Source organism: Helicoverpa armigera, chromosome 30, assembly GCF_030705265.1.
Source record: "Helicoverpa armigera isolate CAAS_96S chromosome 30, ASM3070526v1, whole genome shotgun sequence".
In the NCBI taxonomy this organism is placed as follows: Eukaryota; Metazoa; Arthropoda; class Insecta; order Lepidoptera; family Noctuidae; genus Helicoverpa; species Helicoverpa armigera.
Genome location: NC_087149.1, coordinates 2,054,635 through 2,072,928, shown reverse-complemented (window position 1 = coordinate 2,072,928; position 18,294 = coordinate 2,054,635). Strand labels below are relative to the sequence as shown.

General features: G+C 36.4%; 2 protein-coding genes and 1 long non-coding RNA gene across 5 annotated transcripts in view; 1 reads left to right on the top strand and 2 right to left on the bottom strand.

Moving 5' to 3' along the window:
• Window positions 1–18,294, bottom strand: part of LOC135119142 (uncharacterized) — a 102,042-nt gene that overhangs the window by 66,448 nt on the left and 17,300 nt on the right. The window lies entirely within an intron of this gene.
• On the bottom strand, window positions 769–4,734 carry LOC110382093 (uncharacterized). Of its 2 annotated transcripts, XM_021342581.3 has the most exons (4): window positions 4,615–4,702; window positions 3,925–3,993; window positions 2,092–2,225; window positions 769–1,051 (listed from the first exon to the last, which is right to left on the bottom strand). In XM_021342581.3, exons 1-4 carry the CDS (start codon window positions 4,652–4,654, stop codon window positions 881–883), a joined length of 414 nt encoding a protein of 137 aa, XP_021198256.1. In that variant the 5' UTR covers window positions 4,655–4,702; the 3' UTR covers window positions 769–880. The 2 variants fall into 2 exon arrangements, with proteins under 2 accessions (XP_021198256.1, XP_021198257.1); XM_021342582.3 differs by lacking the exon at window positions 3,925–3,993 and having other exon boundaries at window positions 776–1,051; window positions 4,615–4,734.
• LOC110382087 (uncharacterized) lies at window positions 9,860–17,058 on the top strand. Of its 2 annotated transcripts, none has more exons than XM_021342571.3 (2): window positions 9,860–9,957; window positions 10,998–17,058. In XM_021342571.3, exon 2 carries the CDS (start codon window positions 11,075–11,077, stop codon window positions 15,788–15,790), a length of 4,716 nt encoding a protein of 1,571 aa, XP_021198246.3. In that variant the 5' UTR covers window positions 9,860–9,957; window positions 10,998–11,074; the 3' UTR covers window positions 15,791–17,058. The 2 variants fall into 2 exon arrangements, with proteins under 2 accessions (XP_021198246.3, XP_063898911.1); XM_064042841.1 differs by having other exon boundaries at window positions 9,876–10,003.

The following is an 18,294-nucleotide window of genomic DNA, read 5'->3' as shown; positions in this document are numbered from 1 at the left end:
TGGGCACTGCATAGTCTGCAGTGCAGTTCAGTGTGGTAAGCTTTTTGTTCGGAACGTTCTATCTAGTACGTAGTACATATATATCGATGATTACAAGGAATATAAATAAGAACGTTCGAACGAATGTCACTTTTATGGTAGGTAAAGGACTTAAAAACATGTGTCCAAATCATTGCAGGCTCAAACTGTTGGCCAGTTTTAAGTTATGAAAGTCGAGACCACTGAACCGATTTGTGTGAAATTTGGCACAGATATAGTTTGGAACTTGAGAAAGGACATAGGACAAAAAAATATAAAAATAACATTTATTCCGGACATATAGCGCCATCTATTGGTCAAACCAAAAATCTGCCGGAAGTCACTATTCCACGCGAACGAAGTCGCGGGCAAAAGCTAGTAAGGTTATAAAATGAAACAATAGAAACTGGATTCTGATAATTATTTAATATGTACTTATATCCTAGTTATAATAATTTAGATTCTATGTCTATTTATCCAGCCATTTTAGACATAAAATCTATTCTAAAAATAATTTTTTTATGGTTTGGGACTTACATTATAATTTTTTTTAACTCATGCCGTAAAATAAACAAAAAAATACACATTTAATTGTTTTTAAAAATACAGTATTTCCAATAAAAAAACATATTCGCAACATTATATTGCTATAGTGTTTAAGTACAGAAAATAAAAAAAAAATTCTTCCATGACACAAAAAAAAATACATAAAAAAAAATTGTTGGAGTATGTATTTTTAAAATTATTTTTTTATACTCATTATTTTCATATATTTTTTTACAATAAATATTATCTACAATATAAATACAAATACAAAATCAGTCATTTACAATTTCCCCGTGTTTCAAGTCCAGAAAGTGCTCTAAGCATCATAAACGCGATTCTCGACCAAATCTTCTATTGAATAAGGGTGGTTTTCGTTTGACAACATGTTCGAGAGCCATTGTTCGGGTACAGGAATGTTTTCGACTACGAACATAGGAAGTTTAGACCTTGGCTGGCTTTCTTTCACATCTTGGTTGGCAGCTAAATACTGTGAAAAATAATATAAAAACATTTTAAGATAGGTCACTGACCTCTATATTTACCACTGGACCGGCTGTTTCGTACGTTTGACAGCAAATTTTTGTGCCCATTTGAAGCGAAAATATCGTCTAAGCGAGTGACCACAGAACGAATTTTGACGTATAATTTCAACCAACAGCGCCAAAATGGCGATTATCAAACGGGCACAAAAGCACGTTGACAACAGCCTGTCCAGTGGTAAATATAGAGGTCAGTGGTATAGGTATATTCAGTATGTCGTGGTGGCCTAGTGGGTAAAGGACCAACCTCTAAAATGAGGGCGCAGGTTCGATCCCAGGTTAGGCAAGTACCAATGCAACTTTCCTAAGTTTGTATGTACTTTCTAAGTATATCTTAGACACCAATGACTGTGTTTCGGATGGCACGTTAAACTGTAGGTCCCGGCTGTCATTAAACATCCTTGGCAGTCATTACGGGTAGTCAGGAGCCAGTAAGTCTGACACTAGTCTAACCAAGAGTATTTTGTTGCCCGGGTAACTGGGTTGAGGAGGTCAGATAGGCAGTCGCTTCTTGTAAAGCACTGGTACTCAGCTGAATCCGGTTAGACTGGAAGCCGACCGCAACATAGTTGGGAAAAAAGGTCGGGAGATGATGACAGATTTTCTTAAGGGCCAGGAAATTGCCAGCATATTAGATAGATTCTTTGTTATGCACACCTATTAAAAATCAACAAGAACAAACAAAAATTTTGAAGTTGGTGACACAATGGGCGGTCTTATCGCTAAAAGCGATTTCTTAGGGTCCGTTCAGATAGACCGGGTCGGAGAGCAGAGCAAATTCTTAACACGTTGAAAATTGCGCACTGCTTTTGTCATTGAGAATGCTCGAACGCGCTCGGTGTGAAATAATAAGAGGAGCCAACCGGCTCCGATCGTGTATTTATTCTTGACGTTTGGCTCCGTTTGGTCTGTGTGAAAAGAAAAATGCGCTCCGATGCTCTCCGACCCGGTCTATCTGAACGGACCCTTACAGACAACCTTATATTACCTTGAGGGTATCAGGGCCCCGTTTCTTCCTAAGATAATTGAAACAGCAGGATCGGAAGTGCCTGGTGCCGCAAGCAGATGCACATTCGCTTCCACACGAGTCGCAGGATAGGCTGGCTGCCCACAATGTGCTTCCTGCAATGTCAGACATCATGAATAGTTTTATTGACATACATTAAAAACAAAAAAGAAACATATGCTAGAAGATAGAGATAAAGATAAAGATAAAGATAAAGATAAAGATAAAGATAAAGATAAAGATAAAGATAAAGATAAAGATAAAGATAAAGATAAAGATAAAGATAAAGATAAAGATAAAGATAAAGATAAAGATAAAGATAAAGATAAAGATAAAGATAAAGATAAAGATAAAGATAAAGATAAAGATAAAGATAAAGATAAAGATAAAGATAAAGATAAAGATAAAGATAAAGATAAAGATAAAGATAAAGATAAAGATAAAGATAAAGATAAAGATAAAGATAAAGATAAAGATAAATTTATTTTGCAAATATGGGTACAAAGTAAATGGTGTTATAAAATAAACAAGTTCTGCCATATTTTGCCATTCGGCGTGCAAACATTTACAAGATCGAGAAGTGTGCAAGATGGGGACTCCTTTGCCCAGCAGTGGGACATTATAGGCTAAAAATAATAAGATCAGATCAAGTTGTGATCAAAGCGAAGTAAACTCAACATACACTAACATCATCAGTGGCCTTTTACGTCTATAAAAGATGATTTAAGCTGCATACGTGTCAAGTTGCTTGGTTTTGGCACTTGCGCTGATGACTAACAAGGCCTATGCGAGAGCGACAGCGTCGATCGCGACGTCCACAAACGAACTGTGTTCCCGGTAACGTTGGAGGTTGTGCCATTCGTTCGTGACGTAGATCGCGTTCGTGGGGGAGCAGAACGAACCAGGCTTTGGCAATTACACATTTACACAAACACAGTTTGCCAGGCCTTCCAATAAGGCTGAACCGCAATGTACCTAATAGTAGAACTAACCCCACTGATGAGTTCTGCCGAGGAAAATAAATATATATCAACAAAAATAATAAAAATTAAGACCGGTTGAAGCAGTCAGTTCATTCGATGTTCCGTTCATATCTTCAGGCTCTATCATCAGATCAGTTCGACAGTACCATATTATTGCATTGTCATCAGAACTACATACAGCTGCCAATTTTTATGACGCTACGATCCTTAGAAGATGGTTAATTTCATTACACATATACATATAAGTCGACCTAATAAAAGCGTGTTAAAATACAGTGAATCTAACATCAATAAAAATTCTACACATTTACCTCTAAACTACATACATTCATGGGTGACAAATGATGGTTGGGTGTCACCCGATCTACGCTGGGTGTCACTCGTTGTACGCTGGGTGCCACCCGATCTTCGCTGGGTGTCACCCATTCTACGCTGGGTGTCACCCTCAGGAAAGATGAGCGGAGATGCCATAATGCAGGTAGGTCAAGTGACTTCTTCTAGGTCAAATTCGTACGGTGGGTATGACCAAAACGATAATTTACAAGTGAACTGACGAGGTGGTCGGGTTCTTTGAGACATCTGTCAACGATTTTAATAAAAAATTGACGGGTCCAAAGAAGTTGTATAAGGGACGAAAACAGTAACATTCCTCGCTTCTCACATTGTCGCCCTACTTTGTTAGAAGTTTTTCCGTTATGGCATCTCCGCTAGTCATTTTGTCCTCCATGGTGTCACCCGTTCTACGCTGGGTGTCACCCATTCTACGCTGGGTGTCACCCGTCTACGCTGGGTGTCACCCGTCTACGCTGTCACCCGTAACATTGAGACTAACCTGAAGAGAAATCGGTTGAGGCTGTCGCTTCCTTTTTATGACGCTTTGAGTCAGCCTGCGACCATGTCGCTGATAAAATAATTCTCATTAGTTCTTATTTAAGTATTAATTATTTACATAATAATATATCCTATTTATACATACATATTTTACATATCCTACCTAATCTAAATATTTACAAAAATGAAAAGGAAAATAAAACGTATGCGTCAAAAAACGCATCCGCATCGCTGTCAGCGAGGATCGTGCCCAAAAGTATCATTGGAAAAGACATAGAAGTCTGACAGTCTTACCAAGTTGTATTAGGTTGCCTGGGTAACTGTGTTGAGGAAGTCAGATAGGCAGTCGCTCCTTGTAAAACACTGGAACTCTGCTGCATTCGGTTAGATTGGAAGCCGACCCTAACATAGTTGGGAATAGTCTGGGCAGATGATAAGTAAAAACTAAGTTTAAAACCATATCTTTAATGAAAAAAGATAAAATTTTCACATATTACTAAATACCTAAATGCCTTTGGATTTATTTAACTCAAAATTAGTAAGTTTAACAAAATCGAAATAGACGTAGGTGCAAACAATTAAAAAATAAGCAGACATTTTTTAACGCGGCAAAATATATAGTGTTTCCAATAAAAAAAAACATGTTAGGTTTTACAAATATTAAATACTATTGGAATATTAATAAACTTACCGATAAGCATGAGCGAAACAATTGCCGTTATTTTCAACATTTTTGAAAAGGTTCTGCTATCCGTCGCTAGATGGCGCTGGTACCAAAGTCGGCGAGCGAATGGCGTGAAGAGATCGACTACCGGTACTTATATATCCAAGAAAGTTTGCTCAGTTACTTGAAATGAGTTGGTGTCGCGTGACAGAATTACTAAATTGACACTCTATTTATTGCCTTTTCATGTTTTTTTATCAAGGGTTGGTATTCTGCATATGATTTCATTGAAAAGTAAGTATTTAAAAAGCAGAAAATGCGAGTCGGAATCGAGCACGAAGGGTCCCTATCATTAGTTAGAAGATGAGCAAAAAATTAAGTTTGTTGTATAGGAGCCCCCCAAAATATGTAGGTATTTTATTCTAGTTTTCAGTATTTGTTACGACTCTCACTGTTTGTACGATTCACATCCGACTGAGATCCATTCACGACTCAATTACGATTGAAGCGTATGTGGCATTCCGCTAATTTTTCTTTTTAATAAACGTTTTTATACTTTTCTGTCATTCAATAATGAATCATTTTATTGTCTGAAAATTATTTACGATTGCAATATGATTGTAGAGCAAACGACTGTAATAGGTATACCAAATGGCAGACCAATCGCAAACCAATCGAATGTCGTTGGAATACGATTGGTCTTTTATTAGTAGTTAGCAGAATGCCCGATGTGGTTAAAACTGCTATTGCGATTCAATTTTGACATTATTAACTTAGGAGAATCGTCCCCCAGTTTTGTATACATTTATAAAAGCATGTTTTTTGATTGTGTTTTGAACTATTAATTCATTTTCTTACCGTTTCAATTTGTTTTCGGTTTAGCCACCTACGGCTAGTCAAGAGAAAAACAAGTAAAAATTGAGAGGCCGAGCGCGCTCACACTTAACATTTTTATTGAAAAACTTTGAAGTTTCTTTAAACTTCGCAAACTGATGACGTTGTATTTTTAAATCTGTAAAAAATTAATAACAACCTTTACTCTACTTGTTTCTTCGTTAATTTGATATTAACCTCTCAAGTACACATACTCTAAGGGGATTCCAGGGAAGGCAAAGTTTGTATGTACTTTCTAAGTATATCTTAGACACCTTTGACTGTGTTTCGGATGGCACGTTAAACTGTAGGTCCCGGCTGTCATTGAACATCCTTGGCAGTCGTTACGGGTAGTCAGAGGCCAGTAAGTCTGACACCAGACTAACTAGTCTAGGGGTATTGGGTTGCCCGGGTAACTGGGTTGGGGAGGTCAGATAGGGCAGTCGCTCCTTGTAAAGCACTGGTACTCAGCTACATCCGGTTAGACTGGAAGCCGACTCCAGCATAGTTGGGAAAAAGGCTCGGAGGATGATGATGTTAGTAAAATAAGTCAGTTGACTTGATATGAAAAATCTGTGACGTATTATGGGATAGCTGGCGCCATTTTTGACATCATCATGTTCATTATAAGTAGCGAATTTGACTGCATATTTGTAAACTATGCTGCATTAATTTATCGGGTGTTTCGTACCTAAACATATTAAATCAAACACGTTAATATACTGGTTAATATAGGTATGTTGATTGGCACAAAGAAAATAATAAAATAAGCGAAAATAAAAAAATGAATTGTTCAAACAAAGTAAATAGAATAAAAATATGCGAGAATTAGAACAAAAGCCAGTAAAAGCAAAGCAAATTAAAAGTCAGTCATTACAAACTACTGAAATTCTCCCTTGAAAACTGGTCAAAACATTCGATACTCCTAACTTTATCTCTGCTTTACACATGATGTTGTAAATTATGAAAACGACAAATGACTTCTGTGGCCAAACCACTGAATGGATTAGGTTAATTTTTTTACGAATTGTACCATGGAATATCATAAAGAATATGTGATAGGATTTAATATGTTTAGGTACGAAATACTTAATATATCTTAGACACGAATGACTGATAAAAAGGTGAAGGAAAACATCTTGAGGAAACCTGGACTACACAGTCTGAAATCACCAACCCGCATTGAGCAAGCGTGGTGATTAACGCTCAATCCTTCTCCCTGTGAGAGGAGGCCGCAGCCCAGCAGTGGGACGATAAAAAGGCCATTTCGTAACTTAACTTTATTCACTCTGCCTGCTGAAAACTTTATGAAAACAAGTCGTGAAGTAAGTTATAAGCAAATAGTCTGAAAGCATCACATGGATAGTTGAGGCGTATCGGAATACGCAAATATATCGTGTGTCATTATTTTCTAAGCTTTTTCAACTGCCTAGTTTTTTCTCAACTATGTTGGGGTCGGCTTCCAGTCTAATTGGGTGCAGCTGAGTACCAGTGTGCCACATAGAAGATCTGACCTCCTCGACTCAGTTACCCGGGCAACCCTTAGTAAGACTAGGGCCCGATTATCCTAAGTTAATAATGTCAAAATTGAATCGCAATAGCAGTTTTAACCTTAGCGGGCATTGTGCTACTAATATAAGACCAATTGTATTCCAACGGCATTCGATTGGTTTGCGATTGATATGCCATTTGGTCTATAGGGTAGTCTGCTCTACAATCATGTTGCAATCGTAAATCATTTGCAGACAATATGATTCATTATGGAATCACAGAAACGGATAAAAACGTTTATTTAAAAGAAAATATAGCGGAATGCCACATACGCTTCAATCGTAATTGGGTCGGGATTGGATCTCAGTCGGATGTGAATCGTATGTCGCTTAAGTAAAATAGCAGAATCGTGCCCCTGGTTGTCAGACTTTCTGGCTTCTGACTACCTGGAACGACCGCCAAAGATGTTAAAATGACAGCCGAGACCCACAGTTTGTCGGTAATTCGAAATACAGAACGTTATGACAACATGGTCACCCATCCACGTACCGACCGTGCCAAGCGTTGCTTGACCTTATGAACGATCGACCACCCAATACTCAAATTCTATAAACAAAAAAAACATGCATTTCTATACAGGAATGAATTTTATTCAGTGCGCAAACTTTGTCAACTTATAGTTAAATAACTTTTATAGATACGTATATTTTTATTGTGTTGTGTTTTAGTACAAAAAAGAATAAGTATTGATAGCGAAAGATGTTTATTTTGTAACCAACGGTGACAGTCGACATAGTAGGCACGGCGGCAACGCGAAACCGGTTTACTGACGCGAGCGCTGCTCCAAGCGCGTAAGAATAGTTATTAGTATCCATATTTTGCTGATTTCAGGGCGGAAAAAAATGTTTTTTTTTTTACTAATGATGCAGATATGTTCTGTTAATGATTCTAGACTTTTTTTTGTGCACTGCTTAAAATTCATTTCTGTACCTATATTTTCATAAATAAACAGTGCACGTAAAAATGTTGCACCTAAATCTAAAAAGGGGTAACTCGAAAATTTGGTTTTTTGAGTAACGCTTGCATACCATCAAATTATTTCAACGAACACCCATTGACCAACAAAACAGATTAAAAAAATATATTCCATCTGCGTACAAAAATAATTTTTCTATACAGAACACTTCTACGGAGAAATCAGTGTTTCGTCTTTTAGGGTTCCGTATCCAAAGGGTAAAACGGGACCCTATTGTTTTCGCTCCTCTGTCCGTCCGTCCGTCCGTCCGTCCGTCCGTCTGTCACCAGGCTGTATCTCATTAACCGTGATAGTTAGAGAGTTGAAATTTTCACAGATGATGTATTTCTGTTGCCGCTATAACAACAAATACTGAAAACTAGAATAAAATAAATATTTCGGGGGGCTCCCATACAATAAACGTGATTCTTTTGCTCATACATAGAACATTAGTTTGGATGATACGGAACCCTACGTGCGCGAGTCCGACTCGCACTTGGCCGGTTATTTTAATTTTTTTGAGGGCCAGGTTGAACAGTTGAACAGTGGAGTCCACTCGTGACCAAAAGGCTGGCCTATACTTCGGCCAAAGAATATGCATTGCCATCCAGCGTGGCAATGCAGCCAGCCTTTTGGGCACGATCCCCCCTGACAGCCATGCGGATGAATTTTTTATGTTTTCTAATATTTATATATATTTTGTAGTTTTCAGTAATTTTATTTATTTTGTTATTTTGTACGTATTTATAGTAACTTAAGTCGCTTCTTGTAAAGCACTGGTACTCAGCTGAATCCGGTTAGACTGGAAGCCGACCCCAACATGATTGGGAAAAGGCTCGGAGGATGATGATTGATAGTAACTTAAGATAAATATTATAGCATTGTATTTATCTTATTTATAAGTTAATAAGTATTTTTTTAATATTTTGTACTGTATTTTTTATGGGTCTTAGTTGCCTGAAATAAAGGAATAAAAAATATTAGCCTTACTACAAAAACTTAAAATCTGTTTTACACTTGTCTAAAAAAATTGTGGCTGCAAAATGAACCATATGTCAACGTCATAATCTGATTTTTTTTTAGACAAGGCTTAAACTGACGTTTAAAAGTTTTTGTGGTAAGATGGTATATGTTTATGTTTCCTTTTTTATTTGTAAAAATGCAGATTTAATTAGTAACATAATGTCTTATGTAAATATCTGCGTAAATAATTAACGGAAATAAAAAAACATTTTTTTGAGTTAACCCTGTTTAGATCTAGGTATGCTACTTACATTTTTCGCATTATCATTAGCTATCTCATTCTACCGTACATATAATATATATCTCTTTCTCTCTCACGCCGTTATCTGCAAACCAAGCAAATATCATACAAAACATAGACAGTATGCTGTCTCATTCGTTCCTAACTAAAGTTGGTAGGTGTGACAAGGAAGCATAAAGCGTATCGATGAATCATTTTAAAGCAAAATATAAAAATAGCCTGGTTATAGGGAAGGCGACGCTTTCCGAAACATATCAATTTTTAAATCGATTTGAATCGAACCACAAACCAATTGAAATCTAAAACATCAGTTTCTAAGAAATTATTTATAAATTTTGCTTTTGCTGTGTAAGTATAAATCAATTTTATTTAAAGTAAGGCAAATAAAATATAGGTATATAATTAAACTAACGATTAACGCAGCCGCTACCAACTTGAACTAAGAACTTAGTCCTATAGAACACACTGAACGGCCCGATTATGTGTCTTACAAAAAATCAGCAGCCTAATAGCATGGTTTATGCCAAAACAGTAAAATCAAACGCCGATATTAATGAGTATCGATCCAGTACTACCTATTAATCGATTTTTTTGTCTCGAAAATATCGATGTTTTTATTATTCGAACGAACTCAGATAGCCATCCCTAGGTAGTTGCTTGTTGTTCACGCGTATGCAGAGTACACATCATTACATTATTTAAGTGTAAATTATTGTGATTATAAGCAGTGAGTACAAATACCCATTATTTATAAGTTACAAAAGTATTTGCAGGTACCAATGCAACTTTTCTAAGTTTGTATGTAATTTCTAAGTAGGTATATCTTAAACACCATTGACTGTGTTTCGGATGGCACGCCCCGGCTGTTATTGAACATCCTTGGCAGTCGTTACGGGTAGTCAGAAGCCAGTTAGTCTGACGCCAGTCTAACCAAGGGTATCGGGTTGCCCGGGTTACTGGGTTGAGGAGGTCAGATAGGGCAGTCGCTCCTTGTAAAGCACTGGTACTCAGCCTGATCCGGTTAGACTGGAAGCCGATCCCAACATAGTTGGAAAAAAGGCTCGGAGGATGAGTAGTAGGGTGAGTTGCACCATTTAACTATACTTAAACTGAACTATTTTCAGTTGTCAAATCGGCGACGTGACTAGATGTTCGCCACTGGGAGACTGCCCCCTAAGTATGTTCAGTATTTTTGTTAGTACGTTTATCTTTAATGATAGGTGCCTTATCGGTACTCAATAATTATATCTCCAGGTAAGTATTCTTGATTTGTTTATATTCAGCGTTATCTTTAACAATTTAACAATAACCAATAACATCTACAAACAGGGTGTGTCGTACCTGTAAAACCCTAATTTACCACATCCAAGACCCCAAGTCGAAAACTGACCTTCAATGGTAATTTACAGACGAACCGTTCTTCCTAGGTTCGATTTTAGCCTTACTTATAGCCATTTTAAAAGATAAAAACCACGAACGTCCGGCGGCGAACTATTTATCTAATCGCTCATACAATAAATAAATGAGTGAGCGGTAAAAACCGCTCATTCATTTATTACACTGCTCAATTATTTTTAGAATTGACATCGTTTGATAAAATAACCGACCGAATAGATTTTTTTATACCGTCTATTTATGTCTTACTGTCGTATTAAATAACCAACTGTCATTAATTTAAATGGCTGATCAATGTGTTTTTCAACCGATCGTAAATAATATCTCGAATACTGAAACATAACAGCTCAAAAAATTGTTCCCTTTTTTCAGGTATCAGAGGCAACACGCCATGGAATGACAAACAGCTGTCAACACAACATCAGAACGTCACACGATAAAGTAACAAAATGGCGGCATCTGAGGAAGATTACAAATATTTGAAACGAGCAGGAACAGCAGGGGTACGCGGTCACTTGTATGAGACTAAACTACTTAGCCTGATATACTTCAGATTATTGCACGACGATGATATCGAAGAGTTCTACCTAGGCACAAACGTTGACAAGCTAGGCTCATTCGATGACATATGTTTTAGAGCAAAAATAAAAGGCTGTGCTCAGCCACTCGCAGTTTTCATTCAAGCCAAACACAAAGAAAACAACTCGGTTTTAACATTAAACAGTGGAGCTGAAATGGAAAAGCATTTTCAAAGTTTCTTGGAAATAAGAAAAAAACTCCAACCTGGAAGTAAGGATAAGCTTTTCGAAGCGACAACCGATGAAACACAATGCCTGTGTATTATTTACACAACGGCAAATGGTGATAAATCCTCTACAGCGTATGAAGGTCCGAATGCTGAAAAACTGAATGATTTGATAGCAACAGCTGCTGGAGCCACCAAACCGGTCCAACATTGGCGCGATATAGATCATTTATGTACAACATATTTGGAATACCAAATGCGCGCATTCGCTCGTAAAATGGCAAAGTGCATCCACGGTGAGATGAAAGATTACCAGGAGCTGTCGACTGACGACCACGTTCTGCAGTACCACGTCATTATAGCCAAGAAATTTTTTAACATTTCCGACGAGCAGATTAACGGTTTTCGCACCGCGAATTTTAAAGAGGATTTCTTAGACGACAGATATCATTTTCTGTTGACACATTTTCAAGAAGAACTGTTTACTGAGATAATCAAAAGGCAAAAATCTGCCGCAACATGCGCGGGACTTGATGACTGCACCTTCGTTGTCGATGACAAAGATAAAGTCAAGGATGAAGACATTGCAGCGATGTACCACCACATCGCGAGTAGTATTATTTATAAAACAAAAAGATTCGAATTCATTCACGCAACATCTTCGGAAAAGCACAATTTAATACTGAACAAAATCAACTCGACACTACACAACAGAAATATAGCATTGAAAACAGCTCTTTTGAAATATTTGCCGCCAAATGAATTCGAATTTAAAGTACCGGCGTGGTTCGGCAATAAAGACTTAACATTGCGAGGTGATGACAAGAAACAAGAAAAAAAACTGAATGATTTAACATCCAAAATCGTCGGCTTAATAAGGAAATCATGCGGTGACCGCGATCCTGTCGCCACTTTAGCCGACATTCTCGTATTCCCCAGTGTTTCAGGACCTGTCGTGACCGCCACAATAGAAGACTCTATGGATAAAGGATTTCTTCAACTCAGTGGCGGCATAGCATCAGCTGTTGGAAATTTACTAGTTCAAGATCCTTCTAGCGACATGCTCATCTTCACAACTGAATACGATTCATTAGGTCCACTTGCTAAAAGATTATACGACAAATTACAAGCCAAACTCAAAAATTTGACATTATACGCATTTCACATAGATGTAAAACATGCATTTCCGAAACTTTCATTGATTCACGGTCATATTTTTGACTTAGAAAAAAATGCTGACCTTTTTTTCGATAGCTTATTATTTTACACTTCACAACTCGATGAAAAAAAAGTAGAAGAAACATTAATTTACGAGATAAGTCAGCATTTACCTGATGACGTGCACAATGAAGAGATCACATCCAACGCCATATATCTCAAGTATCATGATAACATCCAGAAGTGGTGGATGTCCAAAGGCGGGACGTATCTGTCGAAGACTGGGACTTTATACAAAGATGCTGTAGAGCATACCACAGGCCTTCCCCTGACGAGCGTCATGAACATGATGGAGACATTGAAAAACAAACATTATGACTTTAACGAGAACGCTATTCGTTCTATTCCACTGGCACAGCAGCCAGCTCAAACTATTATATTAACGGACAGCACCTCACTGACCATTGCTAAGCTCGCAAAACAACTCAATTATAAAAACTTCATCGTATTGGATTTGAAATACATCCTGAATCTAGTAGCAAAAGATGACAAAGCGTTACGTGAAGAACTAACGAATTTGAAAGAGTCTATAACAATAATAATGGATTTAAGTTATTTACTGCAGAAGAAAAACTGTTTGCGCTCACAGAGGAAATTCCAGGAACTTGTGAAATCCATTCAGAGACACAAAACCGTAATAGTCGCAGACCAAGAATCTTTCTACTTAGTTAAGAAATATTTCCCAAATTCAAATAATGTGGTGAAGGATACAACAAATAATCTAATTGACATGAGTGAGGAATCTCGAACACATGTATTGGAGAACACACAAGTGATGTTCCTCGGTAATGAAGTAACTCTATCTCAAGTAATAGATAACAAGTCAATTGCATACGTAGTAGGAAGTGTGATTAATAAGCTAATGCTGGGCGATTTACAAACACTTACAATAGGAAAGTCGGTACACAACTCAAATTACAAAAAAGAAATGTACCTGGACCGGACACTGGAGGATGTGGAAATACAAGATCGGAATGAAGAAATTGAATCTTCTATTGATCAAAAACCTTCGATAACTGCATCTTCTACTGATCAAAAACCATCGATAATTGCATCTTCTACTGATCAACAACATTCGATAACTGCAAGTTCTTCTGATGGAAAATATTCAATGATTGAATATTCTAGTGATCAAAAACGGTTGATCAGAAGAAGACGGGACTTATTTTTTGGTACTCCGTCTCAACCGAGTAAAAAAGGTATGATTCGGATTCGGACGCGCAAATATATCGACAACAAGCTCAAAGTACTAGTTGGTGATGCTGGAATAGGGAAATCCACTTTCCTGACTCACTTGTCACATGAAGCAACGAAAGAACAGCAGGATTCATGGGTACTGAGGATAAATTTAATACAACATTGTCAGCAATTCTCTGAGTGGCAGGATAGCAAAAAGAGGATCGATATTTTAGAGAGTCTCAAATTCTTGTGCCAAGTAGCTCTCAGCAAGAATCATAACAACCATGAAGAATGCGGTCAAGTAAAAATAGCACTTGAACAGTGTGACGGATTGTTTCATCTAGAAGATTGCTCAGCTGATGACTGGACAGTTTTCGAACTGAACATGTTTCTGCATTATTATAATACAAAAAGAGTGCTAATCCTTCTAGATGGCTTTGACGAAATATGTCCAATGTATGAAACTGAAGTGACTGCATTCATAAACACACTACTTAGTGAAGACTGGCAGCCTCGCGGCCATAAAATGTGGATCACGAGCAGAACTGTTGGCAATTTAGATTCGTCCATAGGCCTGACAACAGGCATGGTTTATAATCTAAAACCACTAAGTGGCCATGATCAGGACGACTATCTTATACGTTATTGGGATGAAAAGGGTCTGTTAAAGGATCTTAACGATCAGCAGTTTCGAAACATCTATGAATTCGTTCGCAGTGATCATGTGTATATATTGGTCAAGAAAGTCGATAGCCATGATGGCCCAAGAAAGGAAATAGCTTTTCTCTCTGTTTATTTAAGCTTGGTCCGCTATTTAGCTTCAAGACTCAACAAACCAAAATTTCGACATTTCGAACTACACGAAGTTGTAATTGAGAGTCTCAAGGTACTCGCCGAATCTATGTCGAAAATGAAGATCGACAATTTCATCTCTGTTCCCTTACACTTGAACATGATAGCGGATTACTTGTTCAATAAAATACGAGAGACTGACAAAATACCAAATACCTGGGATTTAAACATGAACCTTTTTGACATATACGAAGGTTTCTTAAAAACCAAACTGAAAATACGAGTTCAAGAGAAAAACAAAAATGATCTGTTCACCCCCGATAACAAAGCTGATTTCGAAGAAAAGTATGCGAAGTTTATGGAAACACATAAAAAGTTGGGCGCATACGCAGTGTTCAGTAAAACTAATACTCTTCAAGTGATCTTCATGCAACAGAATGAAGATCAGTTGAAGAGTATTGTGGAAATGGTTAAAGACCTGAAGCAGGACTTTTTGAAAACAGGAGTTATAACGAACGTAGTCAACAATGTACCAGTGTTCATACACGCGACGTTTGCAGATTATTTTGCCGTCGAATATATTTGTGATCTATTCAAAACTGACTTAGATCGGCCTTTCATATGGAATTTTATATTAAATGTGATGTTTTTCAGTGGCAATGTAGGAGTCCTCACATTATTCGATGCTAAAATGAAAACGAACGAAGAACTAGTTGCCCTTTTCAAAGTTGACAACGAAGTCGTATGTGATATATTGTTGAATCAAAATGTAAATGGAGATATCAGGTCTTCGATAGCTGAAGCAGTAAAGCACAACCTGCGTGCCATAGGAGTGTTCTTGTGTTCTGCAGTTGCAGACAATCTTACCGATACTAGGCTGATGGATTTCATAAAAATCGTTAAAGATACAAACATTATAATAACGGCCATTAAAATGGAATTTGAAGAAATAATTGTAGAAATTGTAAATCTTGTGAAAGTGATGGATTCGTCGAAATTAGTTGAATTGTTTGAAAAGTTTGATTTTATTGAAAACATTGAGAACATAACTACTGACGAACTGATACAATTGTTACACAAGCATTTGTGGAATCGCATGGAAATAGAATACGATTGGAATTCCGTTCGTGAGTTAATTGGTCAAATACAATTTATGGGTGATTCTTCGAGACCAAGTGTTTTTGACTCATTGATCTGGCGCAATTTTTTTTTCCTCTTAGACCTAAATTGACGTAATAGTTTGACCCAGTGCCTTATGTGCAATATCATATATCGAAGGCATCGAATTGCATCACGTAGATTAGGATTTAAAAGGTGCTGATTAATTGCTGGGCCAGATTAATTGTGACAGTACAGATTAATGATGCTTCCTTTATTTTTCCAATGATCTTTATCATAAAACTAGCCGTTTCCCCGCGGTTTCACCCGCGTCCCGTGGGAGCTATTGCCCGCACCGGGATAAAATATAGCCTATGTTACTCGCAGATAATATAGCTTTCTAATGGTGAAAGAATATTTAAAATCGGTCCAGTAGTTTTTGAGTTTATCCATTACAACCAAACAAACAAACAAACAAAGTTTTCCACTTTATAATATTAGTATAGATAGTATAGATTTTACCAAATATTGAAATAATTACTTCTATTACTACTAATTTATCACTTTTTTTTTGGCTGACACAAGAAAATAATTATGAATTAATTAAACAGTAACACTTTCATTCAAATTAATCATTTATTAAACCTCTTACGGTTGTTAAATCACACTAGCTTCAACGCTATAATAATTATATGAAATGGTAAACTTATCTTAATAAGACCTCTTAATAACACAAAACAAAAACGAATCTTAGCTTAAAACAAAAATAAAATTCACCGAAAACAAACTCTTAATTAAAAAGAAATAAAACTTACTAATCAAAATCAGACTTAATTTTTCAGTACGATAGGAACTCTAAGCTTGAGATAGCAGAAAACTAATTAATATCCTACCTAAATTAATAAAAAATATTAAATTTTTCATCATCAGTGTCTATTAAGTATGGATTTATATTTTCTAAATCGACACTAAAATGTTTACTTCCATCTCTTAAAAAAGTATCTATTGATCGAAAATCAGGTTAGATCTCCCAGACTTGCAGAACGCTGAATAATTAAATTTGAGTTTTTCAGGAACTTTTTATGAAAATTAATCAGACGTTGAGATTCATTTCTCCTATCAGTAGTTTTTTGTTTTCTTCTTTCCTGCGTATATAGTTTTGTCTATTCCTTCTTGTTTTTCTTTCCATGATTCTTCATTATTATTTATTATGTCATATCTTCTCTTATCCGCTAGTCTTTTTTCTTAGTATTTCTTCTCTTGTTTATAATTTTCGTTATGCCATTTTGAAAATATGGATCTAAAAAAATATAAAGCTATTCTAGCGACGATAAAAAAAAACCAAAACCTCTAGCACAGAAATTGAACTTCGGAATAAAAACCAACAGGCCATTTGCTTTATTTTTTTGTATTACTTACTTAAGTAATCTTATTGAAATTAAAAAATAAGTATAATTATTTCCACGGTATTTGAACAAAAAACAATGCACTAGAAGCCAACACAAATTAACAATAACTACAATTAAGAAATGTCTTTAGACATACCTGTAACATATGCCCGAATTTGAATGAAATCTAATTCATATGTCCCGCTCAAATTCATCTGGCTTTAAGAGCCAGATGAATCCAGACTAATGGGGGCCAGAAAAATTAGGAATTCGCAGATTATCAAATCCTGCTCCTTTATTTATAAACGTAAGGCATCAAACATGCAATTACTGTCAGCAAAACCATCTCATAAGACACTTTCCTTTGGCAACAAAACGATAGTAGATGCACATTATCAGTTAATTAAGACAGATTGATATGACTACTTGCCTTACAAACACCAGATGACAACTTGCAATCGTATTTTTTTGGAAAAATACGTGCGCTCACGAGCACTCACTGTCACCGTTCGGTGCTGACCGGCGCGGTCACTTACAAGTAAATATTACTCTTTCAAATATTTTTTATTTACGTATAGATAATGTTTGAACAAATCGAGCCAGCTTAGTGGTGAATTTAGTCGGGGACAATTTTTAAATTTATGTAATTATGAAAATACACTATTTTCATTTATTTTAATATTAAAATATTAAGAAACACATATTTAAAGATCATTTGGATTCATTAGTTTTATTGTAAAGCGATCGTAGCTCGCAGAAAGTTAAATAATGCACCAAAAACCGGCGTTGGGACACACCAGATTAATTAGGTTTTACTGTTTTCTGCTAACTTAATTATAGTTTTTTTTAATAAATTCTAATTAGTTACATGAGGCGTCGATAGACCTTTACCTTTTACATAAAACCTGAAACTTTCATTCCAATCGAACGATATTTTCATGTGTTCTTCGGTCAAAAACACGTAAAAACTGTGTTTCGAAGAATCACCCTTATATAGTCAGTGGAAACTAAACATCAGGTTAGACTGGAAGCCGACCCCAACATAGTTGGGAAAAAGGCCCTGAGGATGATGATGATGCTTATGTATAAGCCACACTTGTAACTATGTATGTAAGAAAATCTTGGAATCTTAATTTGACCCACTTCCCGGTCTTCGATTAAGATAAAATTTTGCACACGCTCTGAGTTCTGATTTATGTTTTTTTAGTTTTTTTGTATCTTTCTGTAGGTATCTCTTTCCCATAACGGG

What these genes read in the sequence shown, in the direction of transcription:
- LOC110382093 (XM_021342581.3), bottom strand. Translation starts at nt 4,654, where the DNA reads ATGTTGAAAATAACGGCAATTGTTTCGCTCATGCTTATCG. An exon ending in CTCAACCGATTTCTCTTCAG is followed by an intron (nt 2,226 to 3,924) that starts GTTAGTCTCAAT and finishes CTGACATTGCAG; the next exon opens with GAAGCACATTGTGGGCAGCC. An exon ending in GGGGCCCTGATACCCTCAAG is followed by an intron (nt 1,052 to 2,091) that starts GTAATATAAGGT and finishes TATTTTTCACAG; the next exon opens with TATTTAGCTGCCAACCAAGA.
- LOC110382087 (XM_021342571.3), top strand. Translation starts at nt 11,075, where the DNA reads ATGGCGGCATCTGAGGAAGATTACAAATATTTGAAACGAGCAGGAACA.